At 50.0% G+C, this 23,356-nt stretch overlaps 1 protein-coding gene across 7 annotated transcripts in view; it reads left to right on the forward strand.

Annotated features, from left to right (window-relative positions):
* GLI3 (GLI family zinc finger 3) overlaps positions 1-17,083 on the forward strand; it is a 279,721-nt gene extending 262,638 nt beyond the window's left edge. For 4 of the 7 annotated variants that reach the window (XM_043588510.1, XM_043588509.1, XM_043588514.1 and 1 more), the window contains 3 exons: positions 5,350-5,640; positions 10,064-10,394; positions 11,393-17,083. In XM_043588510.1, coding sequence (XP_043444445.1) covers positions 5,350-5,640; positions 10,064-10,394; positions 11,393-13,698 — 2,928 coding nt within the window. In that variant the 3' untranslated portion in view covers positions 13,699-17,083. The remainder of the gene's footprint in view (positions 1-5,349; positions 5,641-10,063; positions 10,395-11,392) is intronic. The other 3 variants (XM_043588512.1, XM_043588513.1, XM_043588511.1) reach the window with 1 other exon arrangement.
* Positions 17,084-23,356: the final 6,273 nt, after the last annotated feature.

The raw sequence follows: 23,356 nt of genomic DNA on the forward strand, positions 1-23,356 counted from the left end.
ATGCAGATCAGGAGGGAACTTCAAACCCCTGACTAGTCTCACGTTGTTCAGAACTGCCACCTACTGGTCAAACAGTCGGAGCATTTAACTGTGGCATTGCTATCGCTTGCTCCGCCTGGAATAGCACGGATCCATGCAGAGGACGACCCTGTAAGCACCCAGGATAGATCAGAAGCAGTGTGCTGACAGCTGATAGCTTACTGCTAAGACAGCCACTTTTGTTTGCTTTCTCCAGGTGGTATCTTTAAATGCATTATATCCAAAAAGACTTTCACAGGGCAACCAGCCTTGGCTAAACAGGATTTCCAGACATTCTCAATTCCAGAGGATCTTGGGAGAGCTATTCTCAGCAAGCCAGAATGGTTGCTGGTCAGTCATTTAAGACAGCATATTGAATAAAAGCCCCATGGTTAATGGGTGGTTCCCGCTGTGTTGCTGTTATTTGTAGGTACTTATCCCCCCAAAATGTCAGAAGGACCGTAAGAATGAAAATGATTCCAAACTATTTTGCTTACGTTCTGTTTTTTTTTTTTTAATTTTTATTCATTTTTGAGAGAGACAGAGCACGAGCAGGGAAGGGGCAGAGAGAGAGAGGGAGACACAGAAACCGAAGCAGGCTCCGGGTTCTGAGCTGTCAGCACAAAGCCCGATGCAGGGCTTGAACCCATGAACTGTGAGATCATGACCTGAGCCCAAGTCGGACCCTTAACCCGCTGAGCCGCCCGGGTGCCCCTGTTTTGCCTGTGTTTTAATGCATGTCTACCTGTAGGCCTCCAGCTTCTATTTGAAGGTCTAGCTCAAGTTCTGACTTGTCTGTGATGCCTTCTCTTGAATGAATCCAGAGATGAACAAAAAAGCTCTTCACGTTTTGGGTAAAAATGCGATGGCTGGCCAGAATTTGTCAACAGGAGACATCGTTCTGCCCCACTAAGCACGTCATCAGTGTGGTTGCAGTGTGTGAGAGAGGAGCATTTGACCTTTCAGCTCAGGGACCATTGGCTTTAAGGTCCTTGCCAAATGTCCCTTCAGCTTAAGGGACAGAGCAAAAACATCTCTGAAGAGATTAACCACACTTTTTTTTTTTTTAAGTTTATTTCTTTATTTTGAGAGAGAGGGAGAAAGAGTACGAGCAGGGGAAGGGCAGAGAGAAAGGGACAGCGAGAATCCCATGCAGGCTCTGCAGTGTCAGCACAGAGTCCGATGCAAACCGCGAGATCATGACCTGAGCAGAAATCAAGAATCAGACGCTTAACCTCCTGAGCCACCCAAGCGCCCCCCACACTTTCTTAAAAGCACACTCACACTGAAGCTCATATGTGCAGGTTCACATGTGTGAACTCTTTTTGAAAGGGTCATGGTGGACTAAGGAGATTGCATCCTTTGGAATCTCATTATTAGTCAACTGTTTGAGGATGCTTTGGGGGAGATCCCACATACCCATATTTTCACGTCAAAAATGCTCTTACAGGGGCACCTGGGTGGCTCAGTCAGTTGGGCGTCCGACTTCGGCTCAGGTCGTGATCTCCCGGTTCGTGGGTTCAAGCCCCGCATCGGGCTGTGTGCTGACAGCTCGGAGCCCGGAGCCTGCTTCGGATTCTGTGTCTCCCTCTCTCCCTGCCCCTCCCCGGCTCATGCTCTGTCTCTCTCTGTGTCTCTCAAATATAAACAAAGGAAAATATTTTAAAAAATAATAAAAAAGCTTTTACTACCCGCACTTCTTGTAGTGTCACCTACTGTACTTGTTTTGTGAGAACCTCCAGGGAGTCTAGGCGAATCCATAGAGACAGAAAGCAGATGAGTGGTTGCCAGAGGCTGAGGGGAAGGGAATAGGGTAAGGATTTCTTTTGGGGATGATGAAAACATCCTAGAATTTGATTGATAGTAGTGACAGTTGCACAAGATTGCGGATGTACAAAATGCCACTGCACTGTGCAATTTCGAAGTGTTCTTTTAATGGTGTGTGAATTATATCTCAGTTTAAAATGTTTTAGGGAATGCGATTAACTTAGAATTAAATTAAAATACTTAACTGCATTCCATATATATATATATATATATATACGCACAATTATGACTAGAAATTTAGAAGACATTCATTCCTATAGTATATAGGCCCAGGGCCCAGGGCCCACCCCTGTTCTTATGGAGAAATTGGGGCAGTGAGTGTGTTAAGATTAGTGGTATGCACATGTACAAACATACTTACTCAGATTTGTGTCTTTCTTATGGACCTAAAATATGTGCCCCGCAGTTTGCTATGCTTAAATGCATTACAGCTAAGCTTGTACACTTCTGTGAGGTAAAAAGTGCGATGCTGTATGAAAGTCTATCCATTAGGAGAGTAATAGATACCTCGGTCAGTCCTCTCTTTCACCAGGGTGGAACAGTTTATCTAAAATAAATTAACAGCCTTGAGCATGCAAGGCTTGGGCCTTCCGAATGATGGACATTTTCACATCCACCAAAATTAAGTTTGTCCAGGAAGTCTAGATTTGTGTCATAAGACCGTCCTAGATAATCCTAGATATCTTCTTTCACTTATTTGCTTTCTTATTTGTACTTTCATTCATTCGCTAAACAAATAGGGAGAGCTAGTTAGGTGACACAGCGCCTTGCCGTTCCACGTTCGGCACAGAATACCGTGGGCTAGAAGCCAGTCTGGCCCTCCCCACCCACCCCCAGGCTGCCTCACCCATGTGGGGCCGTAGCAGTGACCTCTGCCAGGGACCCTTCCTCCAGACCACACAGCTTATGTCCTCCCAAAGCCACACTAAACAAGTTTCCTTGGGGTCTGACTCGGTTGTATCTCCTTCTCCAGAAAGTTCCAGTGGCTCCCTCTTACCTTTAGGGAAAGTTTAGACTCCCTGGGCTTGTACCTGCTGTCACTGGGGCTTGACCTCTTACCTTTGTGGCCATGAATGGCACTGACAGCCATGCCCCTGTGCACGAAGCGGTCCTGACTCTGGACCTTGGCTTTTCTTTCGCATCCCCTTCCCTCATTTTTATCCCTCAGAATCTTGTTCTTCTTTCAGGACCCAGCTGCAATGCCTCCTCCTAATAAAGTTCTGTTCATTGAGTAATTACTGTGTGCAACACATCAGGGTGAGCATTTCGTGTATGTTGTCCTGTTTAACCCTTACCATGACCCAGTGAGCTGGGCGTTATACCCAGATGTAAAAACTTAATAAACGATGCCTCCTCCAGTCACCCCAACTGAAAAATGGTTCCCCTGTGTCCACATCATTCTGTAGCATTCAGAGTTTACCCTGGTGATAATTACATGCTGTCATATTTCTCCTGCATATTTTATATCCTCTGACATCAAATCCTGCGGTATATAACTTTGTGTTCACAGAGTCTTGCATAGAGTAGGGACCACGAAATGTTTATTGAAAAATCTAGTTGGGTAAATTCTACAAAGTCAAGTACACAAAAGTATCCATGGCTTTCACAAAGTACCTTCGGTTCAGGGGGTCAAAAAGAAGACAGCCATGGCAGAAGTTGAGTTATCTCGGACCGTGAGACCGGCAACATTTATCTTCACCTACAGTTCTGTTTCATCTCAGCCATTGATCACAACTGAATTTGGAGGCGAAGCCACATAATTGGGTTAATGTGTTTTTTCGTTAACGCATTAAGTTTCCTGAACCCGTGTTCTGATGGTTTTTTTTAAGGGGATAGTGAGTATGCTCACACACAACGGCACATGGATGGGTCCACATGTACTTGTAGGTGCTGTCGGTCCTGGAAGCGTAGACTCTCCATCTCTAGCTGTGTCCTCCTTTCCCAGCTAACCCATAGTATACACATGCATATATTTATGGGAACAGGAGCTTCTCAGACGCATAGTGCTGGCCTGGCTGTGTGCCCTCCCCCGGCCCAACCCCTCCCTGACACCTGCACCACACATCCCAGTGTTCCCGCTGATGGAACAGTCTGTCACGGCAGTGAGGTGAGCAGGCACAGGGCCGATGTCAGAACACTATAAGGTAATGGCCCTGATCGCTGGAGCCATTCTTCTGTCCCTAATGCATAGAATTTGATGTGCTCGTCTCATTATATATATGCTGCAAATCACACAAGCCTCTGAATAGAAGTAATTCATAGTTAATGGGAATCAATTCTACCCAAAAGAATCGCAAATTTGGAGGTGAAGTCTCTCGGGATAATTTTCGGAGTCTTCACTTACTACATTAGGACATTTCATCGTTTTATGTAGCACTCAGTCTGTTCTTGGGCTTTTAGTGAAAAAGCATCTTTTAGACACATACATTCTTTAAGACAGGACATCTTTTTTAATATAATGGGTACATTACATTAATCATGCTTTTTATGACTATCACTTACCTAATAGCTTACCTTCTGATATACATAGACATCTACTCATATAAGCACTCATGCATATATTATATTTCAAGCCGGGTAAACAAGATCTCAGTTCTGATATTGGTCATGAGTCGGTGACAGTGATTCTGTGATTTCAGTGAATAATTTAGCTATAAGCATCCATATACTTTTTAATGACAGCATTTGTAGGTTTGATCGCTGGCCCACAAAGGAAATGAAATAATTCACAGGCCTCAGTGTTCAAGAGCAAAGCCTGGATCAGGAACTCTCATGTCCAGGACACCATCCAACAGCCCTTCTCAGTTTGTGAGTGAGCTTTCATAGACGGTCTAACAGGGCTTTAGAGCTTTGAAAATCTGAAAGGTTCTGGATATTCAGAGCCCTGATCATCCCAGACCGTGGTAATGCCACCCAAACGGGCATATTTTCATGATCTCTAACATTGAAGAGGGGTTGGCAATGTTTTAAAATTATGCCTGTGTATAGAGAGCACATTTCCACAAAGGCTGTAGGGATTTTTTTGGTCTGAGAACCAGGACATCCCTAAGGAATTTCTTCACACAGACCCTCCCCAAGGCATATAGCTTTCTTCTGATTAGGTGACAGGTGTCTTTAAGCCTTCTTCTTAGAAGAAGATGGTGGTCGCTACCACCATCTTGTGTTACCATCATCTTCAAATACCTATTGAGTAGCTACCGTGACACAGGATACTTCTTCCTACTCTCAGGATAAATGTTTCCAAGAACATACAGGCAAGTTACGCACTCCTCGCTCTCCTAGCACATTCTCTAAAAGAATAGCCTATTAAAGCTAGATTCACTGACCGGTATTCAGATGGCCTTTATTAAACACTTAGTACGTAGAGGTATTTGAACACGTCACAGCTTTGCGGCAGTGCTTTTGAAGGAATTCAAGATACGGTGTGCACCCACGAGACTGTTGGGCTGGGGCGTTATCCCTTTGATAACCGTCTCTTATTTCGTTCCATGTGGCTTTTGGCAGAAACCGTATGTGTGCAAAATCCCAGGCTGCACTAAGCGCTACACAGACCCCAGTTCCCTCCGGAAGCATGTGAAGACAGTGCATGGCCCAGAGGCTCATGTCACCAAGAAGCAGCGTGGGGACATACATCCTCGGCCTCCCCCACCACGAGATTCCGGCAGCCACTCACAGTCCAGGTCACCTGGCCGGCAGACTCAGGGAGCCCTTGGTGAGCAGAAGGACCTCAGCAACACTACCTCAAAGCGGGAAGAATGCCTCCAAGTGAAAGCAGTCAAGGCAGAGAAGCCCATGGTATGTCATTCACTTTCCTTCTGCTTGACCTCAAGCCACCCTAGGTCGTTTTCAAAAGCCAGCTAGGGCATTAGGAGGGACCAGACTGCCCGGGTCCTCACTGCCCTGGGCTCTCTGATTGAAGAGGTCAGGAGCTCAGAGACCTGGGTTCCTTACTCAAGGTGAATCAGTGTAGAAGAGCTCAGAAAAGAGCATCAAGGTTTGCTAACGGTTAGCTAAATCAATCTGGAGCCAGACCACTTTGTTGTGGCAGGTAGAGAGGCATGACTGTCTACATTTTCAGCAGGGCCATAATGCAGAAAATCATCCATTCTATCTTTCTGGAAACATGTTTTTTGTCTTGTGCTTTGCCCAGGTGACCCTGAGATAAATAAGCCGTGGCCCCCGGTCTTTAGGCACTTACAGTCCAGCAGGGTAGACAGACCAGCAATAGGCAAATATTTACAACTCCATGTGCTGGGTCTTTAACACAAGTCTGCATGAGAGCATTCAAGGGGGGAACAAACCACCCGCGCACTTGAGGATGTGACTGGCGAGGCTGAGGGGGTGGCCCTCAAGTTCAGCACTTAAAGAGGGGCAGGGGCAGGGCCGCAGAAGCTGTGGGGCCCCGGGAGGATGTGCAGAAGTAAAAAACGAGTGAGGATAAGAAAGATTAGATTTTACTGGTGATGGGGAATGACTTGGCACAGCTGGTTTATTTTAGAAAAGCCAGCTTGAGTTCCAGCTAGGGATTGGCTTGATAGACCAGAGACCATTTCTGCTGTGGGACCTGAACCAAGGAGGCAGAGAGCAAGGGAGGCATTTGAAAGATGTCACAGGGAAAACTCATTCTGGTTTGGTGACTGATGGGATGGTTTATGCTACACTCGCAGCTTCTCTCAAACTTCTGTTGGTGATTTTTCTTTATGTATGTGCCATACTGAAACATCTAAAACTTTTTAGAAGATGAGAAAAATGAAAAGAGAAGCTGTCCGAAGAGGTTCAGTACATTTGTATTTGGCAGTGTACCTAATGGAGTCAGCTCTGGGAACGTGTCAGGTTCTGGTCTGGTGCTCTCTGCATATGGAGGAAATGTACCAGGTAGATTTCCTGGTACCAGGAAAGGTACCAGGTACTCCGTGCGCTTAGATTAACAGATGCCTGGAAATGGTCAGGCAGGCATATGTATACTCAGTTTAAGGAAGTGTTTTCTTAAAATGAGGACAGTCCAGCAATCGGGTGGACATCCTGTGAATTCCTGAGTGATATCACCACACAGCAGTACGTATGGGTAAGAAAGAATGCACATTCAGTTCCAGGGTTGACAGAGTGGAGTTGAATGACTGATTGAATTTTAACGACTTACTGAGTTTGTCTTACAAGTTTTAGAAAGCGACATAAAGTCTAGCCAAAAATAATACAAATGAGCTCTCCAGATTTATCATTACTTCCCAGCGGGTAGCTGTATTTTGCTTTTAAAAAGCACCTGAGTCAGAAAAGAAAAAGAAAAGGCACCTAAGTCAAAAGTTGATGTGTGTGTTATGACTCATCACTATGGTTTAAAATTAATCAGTTCACGAGCAGTGTTTTCTATACTCCTTTCTTTCGGGACCACATATCAATTTCCTAAAATAAAGTCCACCTGTACTGTGCAGAACATTCAACAGTTTATCCTCAAGTGTTTAATGAAACAAGGAAAATGAATCTGTAGTCTCCTAGATTATGTCATCGAGAGACAATGATTTATGTTCTTTGGACATCCTACGGACCCAGAGCCTCTCGTACCTTTAATGTACATCCCTAGCCCAAGGAAACTTGTCATCTCCTCTCCAAACACCCATTATTTAAAAAGAAAATTGGTAGAAATAGGAACTTATAGTTATTTGGCTCAGTGACATCTGAGATGCCCCAAGATGTGAACTATTTTTATAAAGTAATTAAACCATAGAAACATGGGCTGGAAGGGATCATAGAGATTGAGATGAAGCTCCATATTTTATAGGTGAGGCTAAAAAAATCAAACTTCCTGCTGGGGTTATTGTGTACATACACATGCGAATAGAAGTAGACACCTTCATAGACATTTACTAATGCATATGAGATTTAATTTCTAATGTTCTTTCTTTAAAAACTTGTCTTTGATCATCATGCTATGAATTAAATTCTTTCTTCTTTTTTTCTTATTAATTCCACATCTCTTCTTTGTAATGCTCCTAAATGTCTTGTTCTCACTTCCTAAGGACAGTGGGTAATAAGGTGAGGGAATTTTGGCTTCTCTGCCCTTTTTGTTTTGTGTTCATTTTAACATTTAACTTTTAAGCGTTCCATTTTTCTTTTGTTTTTTTTTTTTTTTTGTGCTTTGTGATATCTTTGGTAGTGACCATTACTCAGATCTGTTTCAAACATAGAAGCAATGTGTTTTGAACGTTCAGCATGTGGAAATGTGGAGTTAGATGGTGAAACTCATCGTTTTATTTGTCTAGGCTTTCATAATAAATCACACTGGGGCCGACCAAGCAGATGTTCGCAAAGACTATTTAATTATCAGATTGACACATGTAAATTCATTCTTGGACCAGACAGGTACCTCCCTCTTTGAGGACGATCTGTATACATTTGCTGTTAGCAAGTTAATCTATATTTAAATGTCTGAGCTCCTCTGAGCAGCTCTCGTTACAAGCTCATTTGCATCTCCTCCTGTGCCCTGTGGAAGGGAGTCTGCGGTGCGTGTGTACGTACACATCCACACAGATCCACACGCACGCACTTGGAGTGGACAGTCCAAGAGGAAAAGACCAAGAGAACTCTGGATGCTCCAAGTACCTTGAGAAGGAGCAGGTGGCCCGGCACTCCCAAGATTCTGCGGAAGCAAAACTCAAGCGAGGCTTCACGAACTCATGATCCCGTTTGTGTGTCTCACTTTGCTCTGCTTGGTTGCCCAGAACAAACTTCGTGTATCACATGGCACTCACTTAGAAAGTGTTCATTTGCTTGGGTGTATGTGCTGTGGTTGCAGAGCGAGTGTTAACGGGTTCTACTGAGAAGCCCTCTGTCTAAAACCCCTTCCCGACGGTACCATGCAGCCCACCTGGGGCAGTAGGTGTCTGTCACTGAGTGTGTGTGTGTGTGTGTGTGTGTGTGTGCGCGCGCGTGTGTATGTAGTTCTCTCCCCCTGGAGGATTTGCTCTTCCGGCTGCTGTCAGGCTCCAGTTTGTAGAGTAATGGTGGAGGAAGGCACTGTGGAAGAATGGAACTAGCCCCCAGCTGGGAGTCTAGGCTGGTCACACCATTGACTTTGTGACTTTGTGACTCTGGTCAGTCACTGAACTTCTCTGAACGAATATCACTTTTCTTATCAACACAAAAGGGGTGATACTGTGTATCAACCAGGGCACCGGTGGGATTTTAGATAGAGCAGACTGCTCCTTGAGGGTCATTTTATATGGTGCTCCCCAGACCTGAGGACAGTCAGCTTTCTGCTCCCCAGCTCCAGGAGCTCCAGGGGGAGCATCCTCTCCCTGACTGAGAATCAGTGGACTAGATCAAGTTTCTGTCTAGTTGCAGAATTGTCTTCCACAGTCCACGCGGTTCGGGGCGGGGAGACGTTGCCTGATTCTCCTAGAGAAATGCCAGGGCACTTTTGATCATTCCCCAGACTCAGATGGCTGTAACTTGCAGCCTTTCAAGCCCCCCACCCCCACCACCCTTCCAGGTACAGCAGAAGCTAAGTGATGGAGGTTGTGCCTCCTACAGCTGCCTTTACCTACAGCCTGGTTGGGGTTCTACAGAGCAGTCAAGTACGCACAGAAAGAGGCAGAGGTCACAGAGAGCTTGGGGAACCATCCCTGAATAGCTCAGAGAGGGTCTCGTGTGCTGCTGGTGCTCAGCTTCCATGTATGCTGTAGCCAAGCAGCATGAACCTCTGGGCCAAAGCCACCTGGGATAATAAGACCAGCTGATGCTCTCAGAGCCAATCAGTAAATGTTTCCCAGGTTTTTTATATTTCGTGTGCTTTCCGGGCCTCACAATTCCCACAACGGTCCCGAAGATAAGGAAGATGTCCCCCTTTTATAAGGGATAAGGAAACTGAGGTTCAGAGTGACCAAGTATTTTGCCTGGAGGATAAAGTCAGGTCGTGCAAGCGGGATTGCACCTGAGGGAGTGTGTTTGCAGAGCTGGCCTCTGGGGCGGGATTCCACAAGCGGAGGTGGTGCCAGTCACACCCCGTGCAGCAAGCCCGGCTTCCATCGCCCCCACTGCACATCCGCCTGGCATTCCATCAGTCTCTGTGGTCGAGGGAGGCCGCCTCCCTTCACCAGCACATAGTTCTTCTCATGCAACCCGCTGAGCTCCCTGCGGGGCTAGGTCTGCATGAGCTCTCATTCCCAGCTCCCTTTCCTTTTTCCTTCACGGTGACGTTTCTCTGCTTTCCTCTCGACCCCAGCAGACATCTCAGCCAAGCCCTGGTGGTCAGTCTTCATGCAGCAGCCAACAGTCCCCCATCAGCAACTATTCCAACAGTGGGCTCGAGCTTCCTCTGACCGACGGCGGGGGTGTGGGAGACCTCGGGGCCATCGACGAAACCCCAATCATGGACTCGACCATTTCCACTGCCACCACGGCCCTCGCTTTGCAAGCCAGGAGGAATCCGGCAGGGACCAAATGGATGGAACACGTAAAACTAGAAAGGCTCAAACAAGTGAATGGAATACTGCCACGACTGAACCCCATTCTACCCCCCAAAGCCCCTGCAGTCTCTCCTCTCATAGGAAACGGTGAGTTCCGTGTCCTACCTCACGTCAGCTCAGGGCTGTCTGTTCTTTTCTGTACAAACCAGTGTGAGAGGAACCAGGCTTGATGTGTGTTGGTATGTCCCCTGGTCCTCACATTATACTGTCACCATACGTACGTGTCAGGGTTGCCTTTCTGGGGAGTCCATATTTTAAAAACAGGTAATAAGGGGATGATCCCGAAACAGAAAGTAGCACATAGGATGATAATACTGTGTGCATGACTACCGTTCTGATGGTGAAATTGTAGCTGTTAGACCAGGGTGGGGAGATCCCTGCAACAAAGACATTTGGGGTTAGCATTGCCATCTGGTTTCCAGTCGACAGTTGGGAGTTCCACAGCCACCTTTTTTTTTTTTTAATGTTTATTTATTTTTAAGAGAGACAGAGACAGTATGAGTGGGAGCTGGGCAGAGAGACGGACATACAGAAGCCAAAGTAGGTTCCAGCCTCTGAACTGTCAGCACAGAGCCAGATGTGGGGCTGGAACTCACGGACCACGAGATCATGACCTGAGCTGAAGTCAGGCGCTTAACCTACTGAGCCACCCAGGTGGCCCAGTTCAGCAGCCACCTTGATTTGACGTTTCAAGGGAAGCCAGGCAGCCTTTTGCACTGGCAGACCCATGTCAGGTTTCACTGCTGAGATTGCACCGAATACCGGGGCGTATCCTAAAGGGGGAACCTCCCCACCCACCAGCTCAGGCAGACTCCCCCTTCTCAGGATGTCCGAGGAAGCCCTCCGGTCCATATGACACTCCTGGAATGGCCTTGGCCTTGCCTGTAACCCAGGCACTGTGTGCACATCCCAGGACTCTTCATCTTGCCCTAGACCTCCACGTGTGAAGCCGCTTAACTGATCCAGGGTGATTTTACGGTTTTGTCTAAGCGGGGGGTCGGCCAGCTTTCCCGCCGACTTGTAATCCCGGGGCCTGTTCCACGTCACCCTGAAACGAATCCGTGTTTCCCACCCTTCCTCTGCAGGCACTCAGCCCAGTACCAGCTGCAGTTTGGGCGGGCCCATGACTCTGCTCCCGAACAGAAGCGACCTTTCTGGTGTGGACATCACCATGCTGAACATGCTCAACCGGAGGGACAGCAGCACCAGCACCATCAGCTCCGCCTACCTGAGCAGCCGGCGCTCCTCGGGCATCTCCCCCTGCTTCTCCAGCCGCAGGTCCAGCGAGGCGTCCCAGGCCGAGGGCCGGCCCCAGAACGTGAGCGTGGCCGACTCGTACGACCCCATCTCCACGGACGCGTCGCGCAGGTCCAGCGAGGCCAGCCAGTGCGAGGGCCTGCCCAGCCTGCTCAGCCTCACACCCGCGCAGCAGTACCGGCTGAAAGCCAAGTACGCGGCGGCCACGGGCGGGCCGCCCCCCACGCCGCTGCCCAACATGGAGAGGATGAGCCTGAAGACCCGGATGGCCCTGCTCGGCGACGGCAGAGAGCCCGCGGGGGCCCTGCCTCCCGTCCACCCTCCGCGGAGGTGTAGCGACGGGGGCGCCCACGGGTCGGGCCGCCGCCCTCTACTGCCCCCGGACGTGCTGGGCAACGGCGTGAGGAGGGCCAGCGACCCGGTGAGGACGGTGTCCGAGAGCCTCTCCCTGCCCCGCGTGCAGCGGTTCAGCAGCCTCCACGGCTTCGACCCCCCGGGTTTGCCCCCATCCCTGGACAAGCGGAACTTAGTGCTTCAGAACTACACTCGGCCCGAGGGCGGCCCGCCCCGCCACTTCCTGCCGTCTCCCTGCCCTCCGAGCATCACTGAGAACATCACCCTGGAGTCCCTGACCGTGGACGCCGACGTGAACCTGAACGATGAGGATTTCTTGCCCGATGACGTGGTGCAGTATTTGAATTCCCAGAACCAAGCGGGGTACGAGCAGCACTTCCAAAGCGCCGTCTCTGACGACGGCAAAGTGCCCCCCGGGCCCGGCTTGGGGAGCGGGCCCGGGGACTTTGAGCCTCCGGGGCTGCCCGACGGCCACGCCGGCCAGCAGTACCGCCGGCTGGAGCAGCCCTGCACCGAAGCCAGCAAATCCGACCTGCCCATTCAGTGGAACGAAGTCAGCTCCGGCAGCGCCGACCTGTGCTCCTCCAAGCTGAAATGCGGCCCGCGGCCCGCGGCGCCGCAGCCGCGAGCCTTCGGCCTCTACGGCAACCCGGGCGCACACCCACAGGATGCCTTGAGGAGCGGAGCTGGCCCAGCCGGGGCCTACCAGAGCCTCGCAGAGCCCGGCAGCTCCTACGGCGGCCCCGAGCACAGCGGAAACGCCTTCCACGCACAGCCCTACAAGGCCCAGCAGTACGGGAACTGCCTCAACAGGCAGCCGGGGGCGCCCGGCTTGCCCGACGGCGTCTGCGGGGCCGGGATTCCAGCGGCAAAGCTGAAAAGCACCTCAGCGCAGGGAACCGGGAGCCAGCCAGAGTTTGGCCTGTCGCCGGGGGTGCCCGGCGAGTCCGCGGGCGCCGCGGTGAGTGGCATGGCCACCCAAGACCTGGTGGGACAGGGGTACCTGGCCCATCAGCTCCTCAGCGACAGCGTGCACCACCCAGGGGCCGGCCGCGGCGCTCAGCAGATGCTAGGGCAGGTTAGTGCTACCTCACACCTCAACGTCTATCAAGGGCCGGAGAGCGGCCTGCCGGGGCCTCCCTGCATTGGCAGCCAGCCGGCAGGCTTGGCGGCCGCCAGGGGCTACCAGCCGTGTGCCGGCTACGGGGGAGGCCGGCGCCAGGCTGCACTGAGGGGCAGCCTCTCTCTGCAGCAGGGACAGCTCAGTGACACAAGTCAGACCTGCAAGGTGAACGGCATCAAGACGGAGATGCAAGGGCAGCCCCATCAGCTGTGTTCTAACGTGCAGGGTTACTCTGGTCAGTTCTATGACCAACCCGTTGGCTTCGGTCAGCACGACATGAAGACTGGTTCCTTCAACATCTCGGAAGCCAACTGCCTGCTACAGGGGGCCAGCGCCGAAAACTCTGAATTACTTTCCCCGGGTGCTAACCAGGTGACCAGCACGGTTGACGGCCTTGACGGCCATGACCTGGAAGGGGTGCAGATTGATTTTGATGCCATCATAGACGACGGGGACCACGCCAGCCTGATGTCAGGAGCCCTGAGCCCCAGCATCATTCAGAACCTTTCCCTTTCCTCCTCCCGCCTCACGACGCCCCGCGCGTCCCTCCCGCTGCCCGCGCTGTCCGTGAGCACCACCAACATGGCCATCGGGGACATGAGCTCCTTGCTGACCTCCCTCGCGGAAGAAAGCAAATTCCTTGCGGTTATGCAATAGGGCGTTAGGGGAGAAGGCTGCCAACCAACGTGAAACTTTAGGAGTTTAAAAGATTAAATGGACTCAGTTTTTTTGTTTTTTTGTTTTTTGGGTTTTTTTTTTTTGCTGTTTTTTTGTTTTGTTTTGTTTTGTTTGTAGTTCTGTATGTATTTTAGCAATCTCATCTCACCTAACTGGGATGTGTTTCAAGTATATTCCTTTTATGGAAAAGGACTCTGAACAACCCTAAAGTATTCTAGGGAGAAACTGTCTTCCATTTCAGTTTTGAATCAGTATTGTTACACTAGAACCATCCTCTTTTTTTTTTTTAAACTATAAGCCCATCCCCCTTTCTAGTAAACCAGTGTAAATGTGCGATGTGCATGTTCTCATTTCTTTTCAAAGAGAGGTCAGACGAAAGGATTTGATATGTTTCTCTGTTACTCAAAGGAAATAGGAGTTGGTGTGCTTTTTGACCGAGGGCTGATGCTTCCAGCTTTTCAAATTTCCCTTTACATGTGCTCTGTGTTTGTTTTTGGTTTTTTGGAGGGTTTTCGTTTTGTTTTGTTTTTGTTTTTGGTAATTCCCACACTGGGCACAAGAATCAGAATAAGGATAGTGAGTTTAAGAATCTCTGGTGGGGGCGCTGTAGCAGAGATAACCGATTTTTTTTTACCTGCTCCCCCTCCTCGCCCCCCCCCCCCCCCCCAGTTCAGGTCAGGGCATGCTTTCAACACTTGCACACAGCGGGAATTTGGGGCTCTGGCAGATGAACTAGTTTGTTCACGGTTGGGGTTTAGAATTCTCCTGTCCGTGAGTGCACTCAGGGCAGGTACGTCTACACGCTCAACTCCTCAGTTATCTGTCTTGCTTTTTCTCCCTCCGTCCCCATGACCGTTCGATGCTGTTCCGCGCTCCAGGGAGAGAGGGGAAGGGCCACGAGTTTGCTACTTGCATTTGTCCCGACGAGAAGTTAGGTAGATTGTAGAGTGAAGCTACTGGGTAGAAATAGTTGGGGGAACATTTGTGGGTTTGCTGTATTTGTTAATGATAGTTCCATCTCTTTACCCATTGTCATAGGTAACTGAGAATTGATTATATATAGTTCCAAGTATATAGGTATTGAAACAACCCGGCAGCCGCCTATGTCATTGCCATATATTAATTCCACTGTAGTGAAGGAGTATTTCTATTCTAAGTGCCCTATTTTAAGGGATTGGTAAAACTTAGTTGTGAAAGAAAAAGCTCACATATGATGACCTTTGGAATAAATCCCTTTAACAATTGTTAGTGTTTAAGAGCACTGGGGAGGACGGTTAGTAGCTGTGTGGATGGATGCCTTTTCTTACACCCAGTCTATTAAACGATGCATCCATTTAAGAAGTTAAATGTTCTATGCAGTTAGTCCTGAATGTGGACTTAATTGGTACTTTCGTTTTGGATTAAAACATTTTAAAGACTAAAAGGAGTACAGCTACTTCCCATGTGCAGTCGATACACATAAAAGACATACTATGTGTGCACAGAGTACATGGATTATCCAGCATTTCACATTTACAAATATGTAAACGATTAATAATAAAATATTAACACCTCAGACTACCTGCTCCTTTTTTCCCATTGACCCTGGAGTTGGATTTATCCAGAGTGATTCATGAGTCAATTGGGTGGCTTTTTCCCTTTATTCCTGCCATTTGAATTAGTATTAGTCAAAGTCAAGTAAAATAAAATAATAGGTCATAGGAAAACAAAATGTTAGATCCAGCCCGTTTTTCTCACGTTTGTGTTCTCTCATTTGGACCAAGAATCTCAGCGTGGAGGTAAACGTGCCCTTTGGGACTTTGTGGCTAACAAAGTTGGGTTTGCTTTCAATTGGATGTTCCTGAAATCAAGAGGGATGTTGAGACCCTTCCCGCCCACAGCCAGCACCTACTTTTAGGTCAAAGGATGCATCTGCTGTGGAACAGAGCCCCAAAGCAAAAGACGGCTACTGATCTGAGCTCAGTGGAGTGGAGTCTACCAAGTTCCAACAGAAAAGAGCCAGGCTTTTTCCTCACACAGGTCAGGATCCGGTCACAAAATCAGCGATCCATTCCCCGAGTCTCCTTTTTCCACAAACCCGAGCATCTCCAGGTCTTGATCTTACATGCTCTCACGGTTTGGTCTGACCCCCGTCCTCCCTCTGTCTCAAAGCTTGGGTCCTGGGCGTTCTCCCGTCTCCTGAGTGAGGACGGCGGGTCCCTGGCACCACGCGGCCCTCCCCAGTAAAATTCCCAGAGGCGACCTCCATTTCTCAGTTACCATCGTTTCCTACGTCACCCTCGTCCTTCGTGGAAGGATGGACGGCAGCTGGGTGAGGACCATTGTCATCTTGTGCCTCTGTTTTCCTTCACCTCTTCTTTTCCTACTTTTACCTTCTACCCTTAGATTTGCAGGAGATACTCTTGCTTCAGCTCCACATTTGGCTTCTCTCCATGGAAATCTCAGAAAGAGGGGGACGAGGGGACAGGGAGGAAGAAGGCATACTTTTCCGGGAGAGCAGTGATGCTGGACAGTCAGTGGAAGGAGGGTCTGTCGGGGCCACGTACAAGTCTGTGGACTTGGTGTCAGCCGGGACAGGACCCACCCCAGCCTCCAACCTTCTCTCTGCTTTCCTGCCCCACGCGTTGAGGGAGACAGCAGCAACTGCCTAGTTTCACATCCTGCCTTTCAATGCAGGCTCGTACATGGTCCTCCTGTTGAACATCTGTGTTCACCATAGTTTCACAGGTTAAACCATTCCGTGTTCTTTTCTGGAGAGCTGACGAGACTGCACCCTGCTCCTCATATATTGGCTCATCCTCTCGAGCCGCAGTTGTGATTCTTGCGATGTATGTGCCTTATTTTATGTTAATCTCGTCGATGCGAGGGACCAGTTGGTGTCGCCCGATGGATGGACCGGGGCTCCGGGCCGCGCGCTCCCCGGCCGGCCGCGAGCACACGATTGTAGCCGAGTCTGAGCTGTCTTGTAACCCGGTTTCCCGTGTTGTTTTGAACTGATGGAGGATGTTCTCTTCTGACAAGTTACCGTTGTGTATCCTGCAAACGTGTAAAATAAGATACAAGTTCATTTTTTTCGCCTTTTTTAGATTTTTAAAAAAATAAAACGTGTAATCCTTTTTTAAAAGAAAACACCTGTAAATACATTTAAGGATTGTAGGCGTAGTGTTCGGATGTGGCCGGCCCGGGGCCGTCTCGGATCAGCCTGCAGCCGTGCGGTGAGGCCCCCAAGCCCACCTCATGCCCAGGGCTGCGGTCCCGCCACGCGTGGACTCTACTTTTGCTTTCAGAACCACCTACTCCTTTTGTAACAAAAAGAAAGAACCATGTTTCTTACAATGTCAATAAAAAACGCTTTGTACTGAAATTGTTCCAGGGTCGTTTCTTTGATCCGTAGCTGAAGGGAGAGCGGCTTCCCTGGGAAGGATCCAGAGCTTGTGTTTGGACCCAGACCCTACCCACCCCCACTCCCACCCCTCCCCCCCCCCACACACACAGACAAGCTGAGTGCGTGTCTGTCCTGAGACTCCCATTCCTCCTCCCCAAATTGGGGTGCTGATGCACCTGCCGGTGGGGACGTCCGTGAGGGTGCCTACCTGGGAGGCACGCCGGTTACGACCATAATCGTTTTCCTTCATTTTATCCCTTCGCCAGACTCTGGGGAAGGATGCGAATAAGGTTCGATGTCTAAGAACTGAACTGCTTTCTCTTTTATAAGTGATCCTCTCCCTTCAAGGGATATAGGGGATAACGCATGTGGCCCTCGAGCACGCGCTTGTACGTACATCAGCAAGTCCCCAGGGGACTTCCATCCTGTGGGAGACCCAGGTGTCCCACCCCATCTCCCAGCAGGGATTCTGCAGTCATAGGGACTCTTTGAGCTTTCCTAATTCACAAGGGAGGACTTCTCTCATGAGCCCCGATGTCTTTGCTTCCATAACTAGAGCCCTCACATAAGGCGTCCACATGAATACAGGAAAAAATAAAAAAAGAATTTGTTCTCCACTTTCAGTAAAAAATCGTTGGCTTACAAAGCCGTATGCCATGGAGTAGGTCAAGGTAAAGTACGGCACACAAGGTTTATAGACAGGACGGGAGGAAAATGGGGTTCCCGAGGAATGGGGCACATGCCATAGATTCAGTTCATGTGAGCGGGCAGTCGGGTGCAGTTCAAGGCTTTGTTTAAAGAAAACACCTTCTGCTGGGGGTGCCTGGGTGTCTCAGTGGAGCATCCAACTTCGGCTCAGCTCATGATCTCACGGTTCGTGAGTTCGAGCCCCGCGTTGGGCTCTGTGCTGACAGCTCGGAGCCTGGAGCCTGTTTCACATTCTATGTCTCCCTCTTTTTCTGCCCCTTCCCACTCACACTCTGTTTCTCTCTCTCTCAAAAATAAATAAACATTAAATAATTAAGAAAAAAAACCCACCTCCCACGTACACTCAGAAGCAGAGTTTGAGGTGAAATGGTAGGGGTGCAATCTATTCGGCATTTCATAAAAGTGTAGGTAATTTGGGGAACCTAAAGATGTTCTGTATTACCCAAATGAGAATTTAATAAGAAAATGCTAGAATAGATGGAACAACTAATCCACTGCCAAAATATCTTATTCATCCTTTTCTCCTCTGCTTTTTTTTTTTTTTTTTTTTTTTTTTTTTTTTCCTTTTCTGGGCAGCTTTCCCCCTTTGGTTTTAATTCATAATGGACTTACTATTCCAAGGACAATCTGGGCCCATCTTTCTGTTAATATTAGCTTAAAAAAAATCTCACTTTACCAACGTAGACCTAGATCATGCCTCCTCTACCTAGTTATTCAACCTCTTTATACTTTTCAGAAATAGTAATTGAATCTAAACTGTTTTTTGGCTTTTTAAAATTTCCCCGGCATTATGTGGCCACAGGCATGATTAGCCCAGCAGAGGCGTGGGATCCCGGGTTCTATACGTCATCTCACCTGAACTGGAATCTTCCGCTTCCCCTGCGGTTTCCACCCTTCCCTCTCGACACCCACTGGCAGGCTATGAGGGTCCCTGCCTTCAGATGACATACATTCTATCTGGGGATATGACGCTGGTATTAGTTACACATTCCACTAATTCACAGCGTTGCCTGGATGCCTAAGACTCTATTCAGACTCCTCGACGGGGACCGGAGACAGGGAGGTGAACAAAGCACTGTGAGCCTGTAGGCATCTAGCCCAGTGGGAGGGACAGACAAGCAAAGAGTACCCAGTGGAAGATGATCAGAGGGCATTTGGTGGGTCATTGTCCATCTGAAGGGCATGTGACACGGCTTCTCAACCTCTGTATTGTTGCCATTGTGCACCGGGTAGCCTTTGTGGGGGAACGGTCCCGCATGGCGTAGGACGTTCAGTGGATTCCAGGCCACTGCCCACTAGATGCCAGGAGCATCCACTCCTGCTTGTGACAACCAAAAGTGTCTCCAGACACTGCCCTATGCTTCGTGCGGAGAAAATGGTTCCAGGTTGAGAGGGAATGAAGGTACAAGGACAGACATGCTGCAGGCAGGTGTCCAGACTTGGGAGCGTCTGGTACACAGGTGACAGATGAAGCAAATGGTGAAGAGTGCCATGGCCAGGTGCAGGTGGGGTAGTTTGAAGAACGAGCCCCAAGAACGCTGACCCCACAGGCCAAGAGGAGGGGTAGGCACATGGGAAGGAGGGTGGCAGGGGAAGAGAGAAAGGTTGGATGGCAGGAGACAGCAGGGGTGGTCTAGAAACAGGAAGGCAAATATCAGGAGGCCAATGTTGCCAAAAACAACACGTAGGTCAAGGAAAACACGGACTGGAAAATACTGGGGCTGGGAACTAGAACTGGGTGACCATGGGAAGCACTTTTCAGTGGAATGGTTGGGAACAGACACCAGATGACAACAGCTGAGGGACAAAAAATGTGTTACAAAGGGGAATTTGGTGGCCTCTTTCGAGTAGCATGCCACATTTCATCACATCCAAGATGGCCACCTAGACGCAGACACATGTTACTCTGTGTTCCCAGGAAGAAAGAGAAAGCACTGTGATTAAGTGACAGGATGCTTCCATCCTCTATACAACATGTTACAGCATTAGTGGTGTTACTGAGGTGGGAGAAATCAGAGTATGAAATATGCTACTTCTAAGGGAAAGGAAAGACACGGTGGGTCAAGGAGAGGAGGAAAGTTGGATTTTTCTTGTGATTGTTCCCCTCCCTCCCTTCTCCTCCCCTGCCCTTCCCTCCCTCTCTCTCTCTCCCTCCGTTCCTTCCTTCCTGCCTTCCTGCCTTCCTTCTGTCAGTCCGTCCATCCGTCATACAAGAAGCTTAACTGTGTCCATCCTCCAGTAAAAAAGAGGCAGAAGAGAGAAAAGGGTTGACGTTACAGTGAACAGAACAAGCCGCGAAACCAACTGGCTCATGGGACAGATGCCTGCGCTCCTGGGAGATAAGAGAAGGTGACAAGGACGAGGGCAGGTTTCGACAGATGTGTGGAATGGAATTTGCTGGGGACAAGACTGGAGTGGGAAATTATTTTGATCTTCTCAGGGAAAATGACTTCTAAGACCACCTTCTGGCAGCGTATGACGGGCGGCATGTGGGAGAGTGGGGAGGGGAGGAGGTGTCTTTGGACTCACACGGGGCCCAGAGCTGCTCTGCTCCGGGGAAGCAGGAGAGGGAAGAGAGGGGCCGAGGGGGGCTCTGCACAATCTGCTCCCAGATTCCCCCCCCACACACACCCGCTCCCCTGGGAGGCTGACCCCATCCCCACCTTGCAAAGGCAGAGCACGCCTCAGGCAATGATGGTGCCCGGGACGCACAGGGAGGGCTTGCCATCCCTGGCTCTTCACCAGGTAAGCAAGGAACTTTCCACGGAATCCCCCAGTTAATAGTGCATAGGAGTGAACTTCTTTTCGTGCGACAGGACCATTTTAAGAAAGTAACAGGTAGGGGCGCCTGGGTGGCTCAGTCGGTTAAGCATCTGACTTCAGCTTGGGTCACGATCTCGCGGTCCTGAGTTCGAGCCCCGCGTCGGGCTCTGGGCTGATGGCTCAGAGCCTGGAGCCTGTTTCCGGTTCTGTGTCTCCCTTTCTCTCTGCCCCTCCCCCGTTCATGCTCTGTCTCTCTCTGTCTCAAAAATAAATAAACGTTAAAAAAAAAAAAAATTAAAAAAAAAAAAAAAAAAGAAAGTAACAGGCTGATTCCCCACCCGCCTCTGCTGCAGCCCTGCAGGCCCAGCCCGCACATCGGCTGAGCCTACCCAGGCCTTCGCCCGGTGAGAGGGACAGGCAACCCTGCAGGCTGGGAGGAGCAGGGGCATCGCTGGGGCACAGGCCACCTTGCCTGAGGGCCTTTCCCCGGGCCAGAGGCCTGCTGCAGACGTGGTCCAGCCTGGCCAAGCTGCGGGAGGGAAGCGTGCGTGGCCTGGCTTTTCTCTTCCCGCACCGCTGATGTCTAGTTAGGATGCTTGCTCAAGCTCCATCCAGAGGATCCCTTAGTCGCCCCAGGTAGAGGCAGCTAAAACCCTGTCCTACCTCCGCTTTTGAAAAAGGTCTAACCTTGGAACGTGTGCCTCTGATGCCAGTGGTACAAAGGGTATGGCAGGGGTCACCTCCCTCCCGGTGCTGCAGCCCCGAGCCATTGAAATGAAACCTCGGCTAAGCGTTTGCTAGTATGTATGACCCGGCGTGCTCCTGGTGTCCCGCTCGTGCCCCGACCAAGCCGCCGGAGATTGCGTGAGATGGAAGTGTGCCTTCTCTGAGGGCAGCTGAGGGGGATGCGGGGAAAGGACCAAGTGGTCCTTTGCTGGGCCCGCCTGCCAGAACACCCCCAGCCCCACCCCCTGCCCTCCTGCACGGGCCTCTAAGGAGAGGGGAACTAGAAAGCTTGCCCCGCCCCGTGAGCAGCCAACCCTGCACCTTTTGAATTCTGCGGGTCTCCAGATCTGTGTTGTTCCCCTGGGACTGGGAAGCCTTCCGTGCTCAGAAGTTCAAGGGTCCCATGTGATCCCCGCTCAGAAGTTAGGCTGCGGATCCTCTGAGCTGGCAGACACAGGCCCCCGGCCCTCGGGGCTTGCAAGGGGCCAACAGCACTGTGGAGGTGTGATTCACTGCGCTCCCAGAGGAAAAGGAGGCAGCCAGCTGGCCGAGGATTACTGAACAGCCAGGCCAAGGAGTTCCGTTGCTGAGGTGGAAGCCAGCCAGGACTCTGGGGGAGAAGGGAGGGAGCTGAGCTGCTCTCCTGACCACCAGGATGAGGGGTCTGCGGCCATGTCCCCGGTGAGCCAATGCAAGAAATACCTGCATTTTCATTGGAGGCTGATTCTAAACCTCCAAATGCTCACCCAAAACATACCCGGACGTATTGCCCAGAGATAATTTTTAATAAGCGGCAAACCTGGTAGGCAAGAAAAATCACATTGGCCGAAGGACAAATGGAAAATCCCAGCGTGTCTTCCTTGAGTCATGGCTCCGGGACTGTCCACAGTCCCCTGACGGAGAGACTGCTTCCCCCTGCTTCTGTCGCAGGCTCTCGGGCCAGCTGTCAGTTACAGATTCATTGCAGGGCCAGTATCCACCCCGCTAGTCTTAAGAAACTGGCTGCTCCATGAACCCAGAGCCCTGGATGCCTCCCATTTGACCCTCATCCTTCCAAAGATGACATCATGAAGCATCACGATGAGTATTTCCCCTGAAGTTCACGCAAAGAACGAAAGCCACAGTTTCCATTGAGGCTCCCTCCCCCTTCTCCTTGAGCTTAGATAAATGTGGCACTTGAGGTCACAGGTAACCGTGTGACCTCTATCACTCACCCTCCTCTGCAGAGGAGCACCCAACAACATGCTCTTTCAAGTCTCTCAGAGGCAGTTGGGAGAAGAACGGACCGACATTCCATTGACCTACAAGACAGAAGGTCAGGGAACAACCTTTCTGCGGGTTGCCTTGACCCACAGTGTTCTCTTTTGCTGTGCAGGTTTAGGGGATTTTGTATCACTTCCCACTGTTCTGACTAGGCACGGGGCAGCTCCCAACATGGCGGCCGTCCAGCTCGTTTGAAATGCATTCTGAAGCTATTGTACATCAAGTGGATTTAACATTCGGCCAAAAGGAAGGTTTTTTTGAAAATAAGCTGATTTTAATCCATCCTTGCCAGCCATGTGCACTAGAATTCCAGCTTCCTTCAGACATAGGGCTTCCCCCTTATCAAAGAAGGAGCGTGAGGTGGGGGGAAGGGAAGGCATGTTGTGACGCCATCCCCAGCTGGTGTCCTGCGATGTAGTTCTGGCCCTTTCTACCTGGACAGCGGTGCTGGTGCAGATCCCACGAGTTAAGAGCTGTGACTTTCGCGGAACTGCTCCCCCTTCAGAAGCCAGCCACAAGTTTGGGGTTCCCCGGGCCACCCGTACTCTGACTGAGTGCCTACAAATTCAGGTGTTTCCATGACCCCTCAGGTCCATACAATTTTCTAGAATGACTCACAAATGCTTATGTTTATAGTTTTATTATGAAAGACACAGTTCAGCACCCAGCCAAATGAATGCATACATAGGGACAAAGTCTGGGAGGGTCCTGACTCAGAGCTTGTCGGCCCCCATGTTGTGCGGTCAGGGTCTGTCACCTTCACCCTGACGGGTGCTCACCAATCAGGAGTCT

Source organism: Prionailurus bengalensis, chromosome A2 (genome assembly GCF_016509475.1).
Source record: "Prionailurus bengalensis isolate Pbe53 chromosome A2, Fcat_Pben_1.1_paternal_pri, whole genome shotgun sequence".
Lineage (NCBI taxonomy): Eukaryota > Metazoa > Chordata > Mammalia > Carnivora > Felidae > Prionailurus > Prionailurus bengalensis.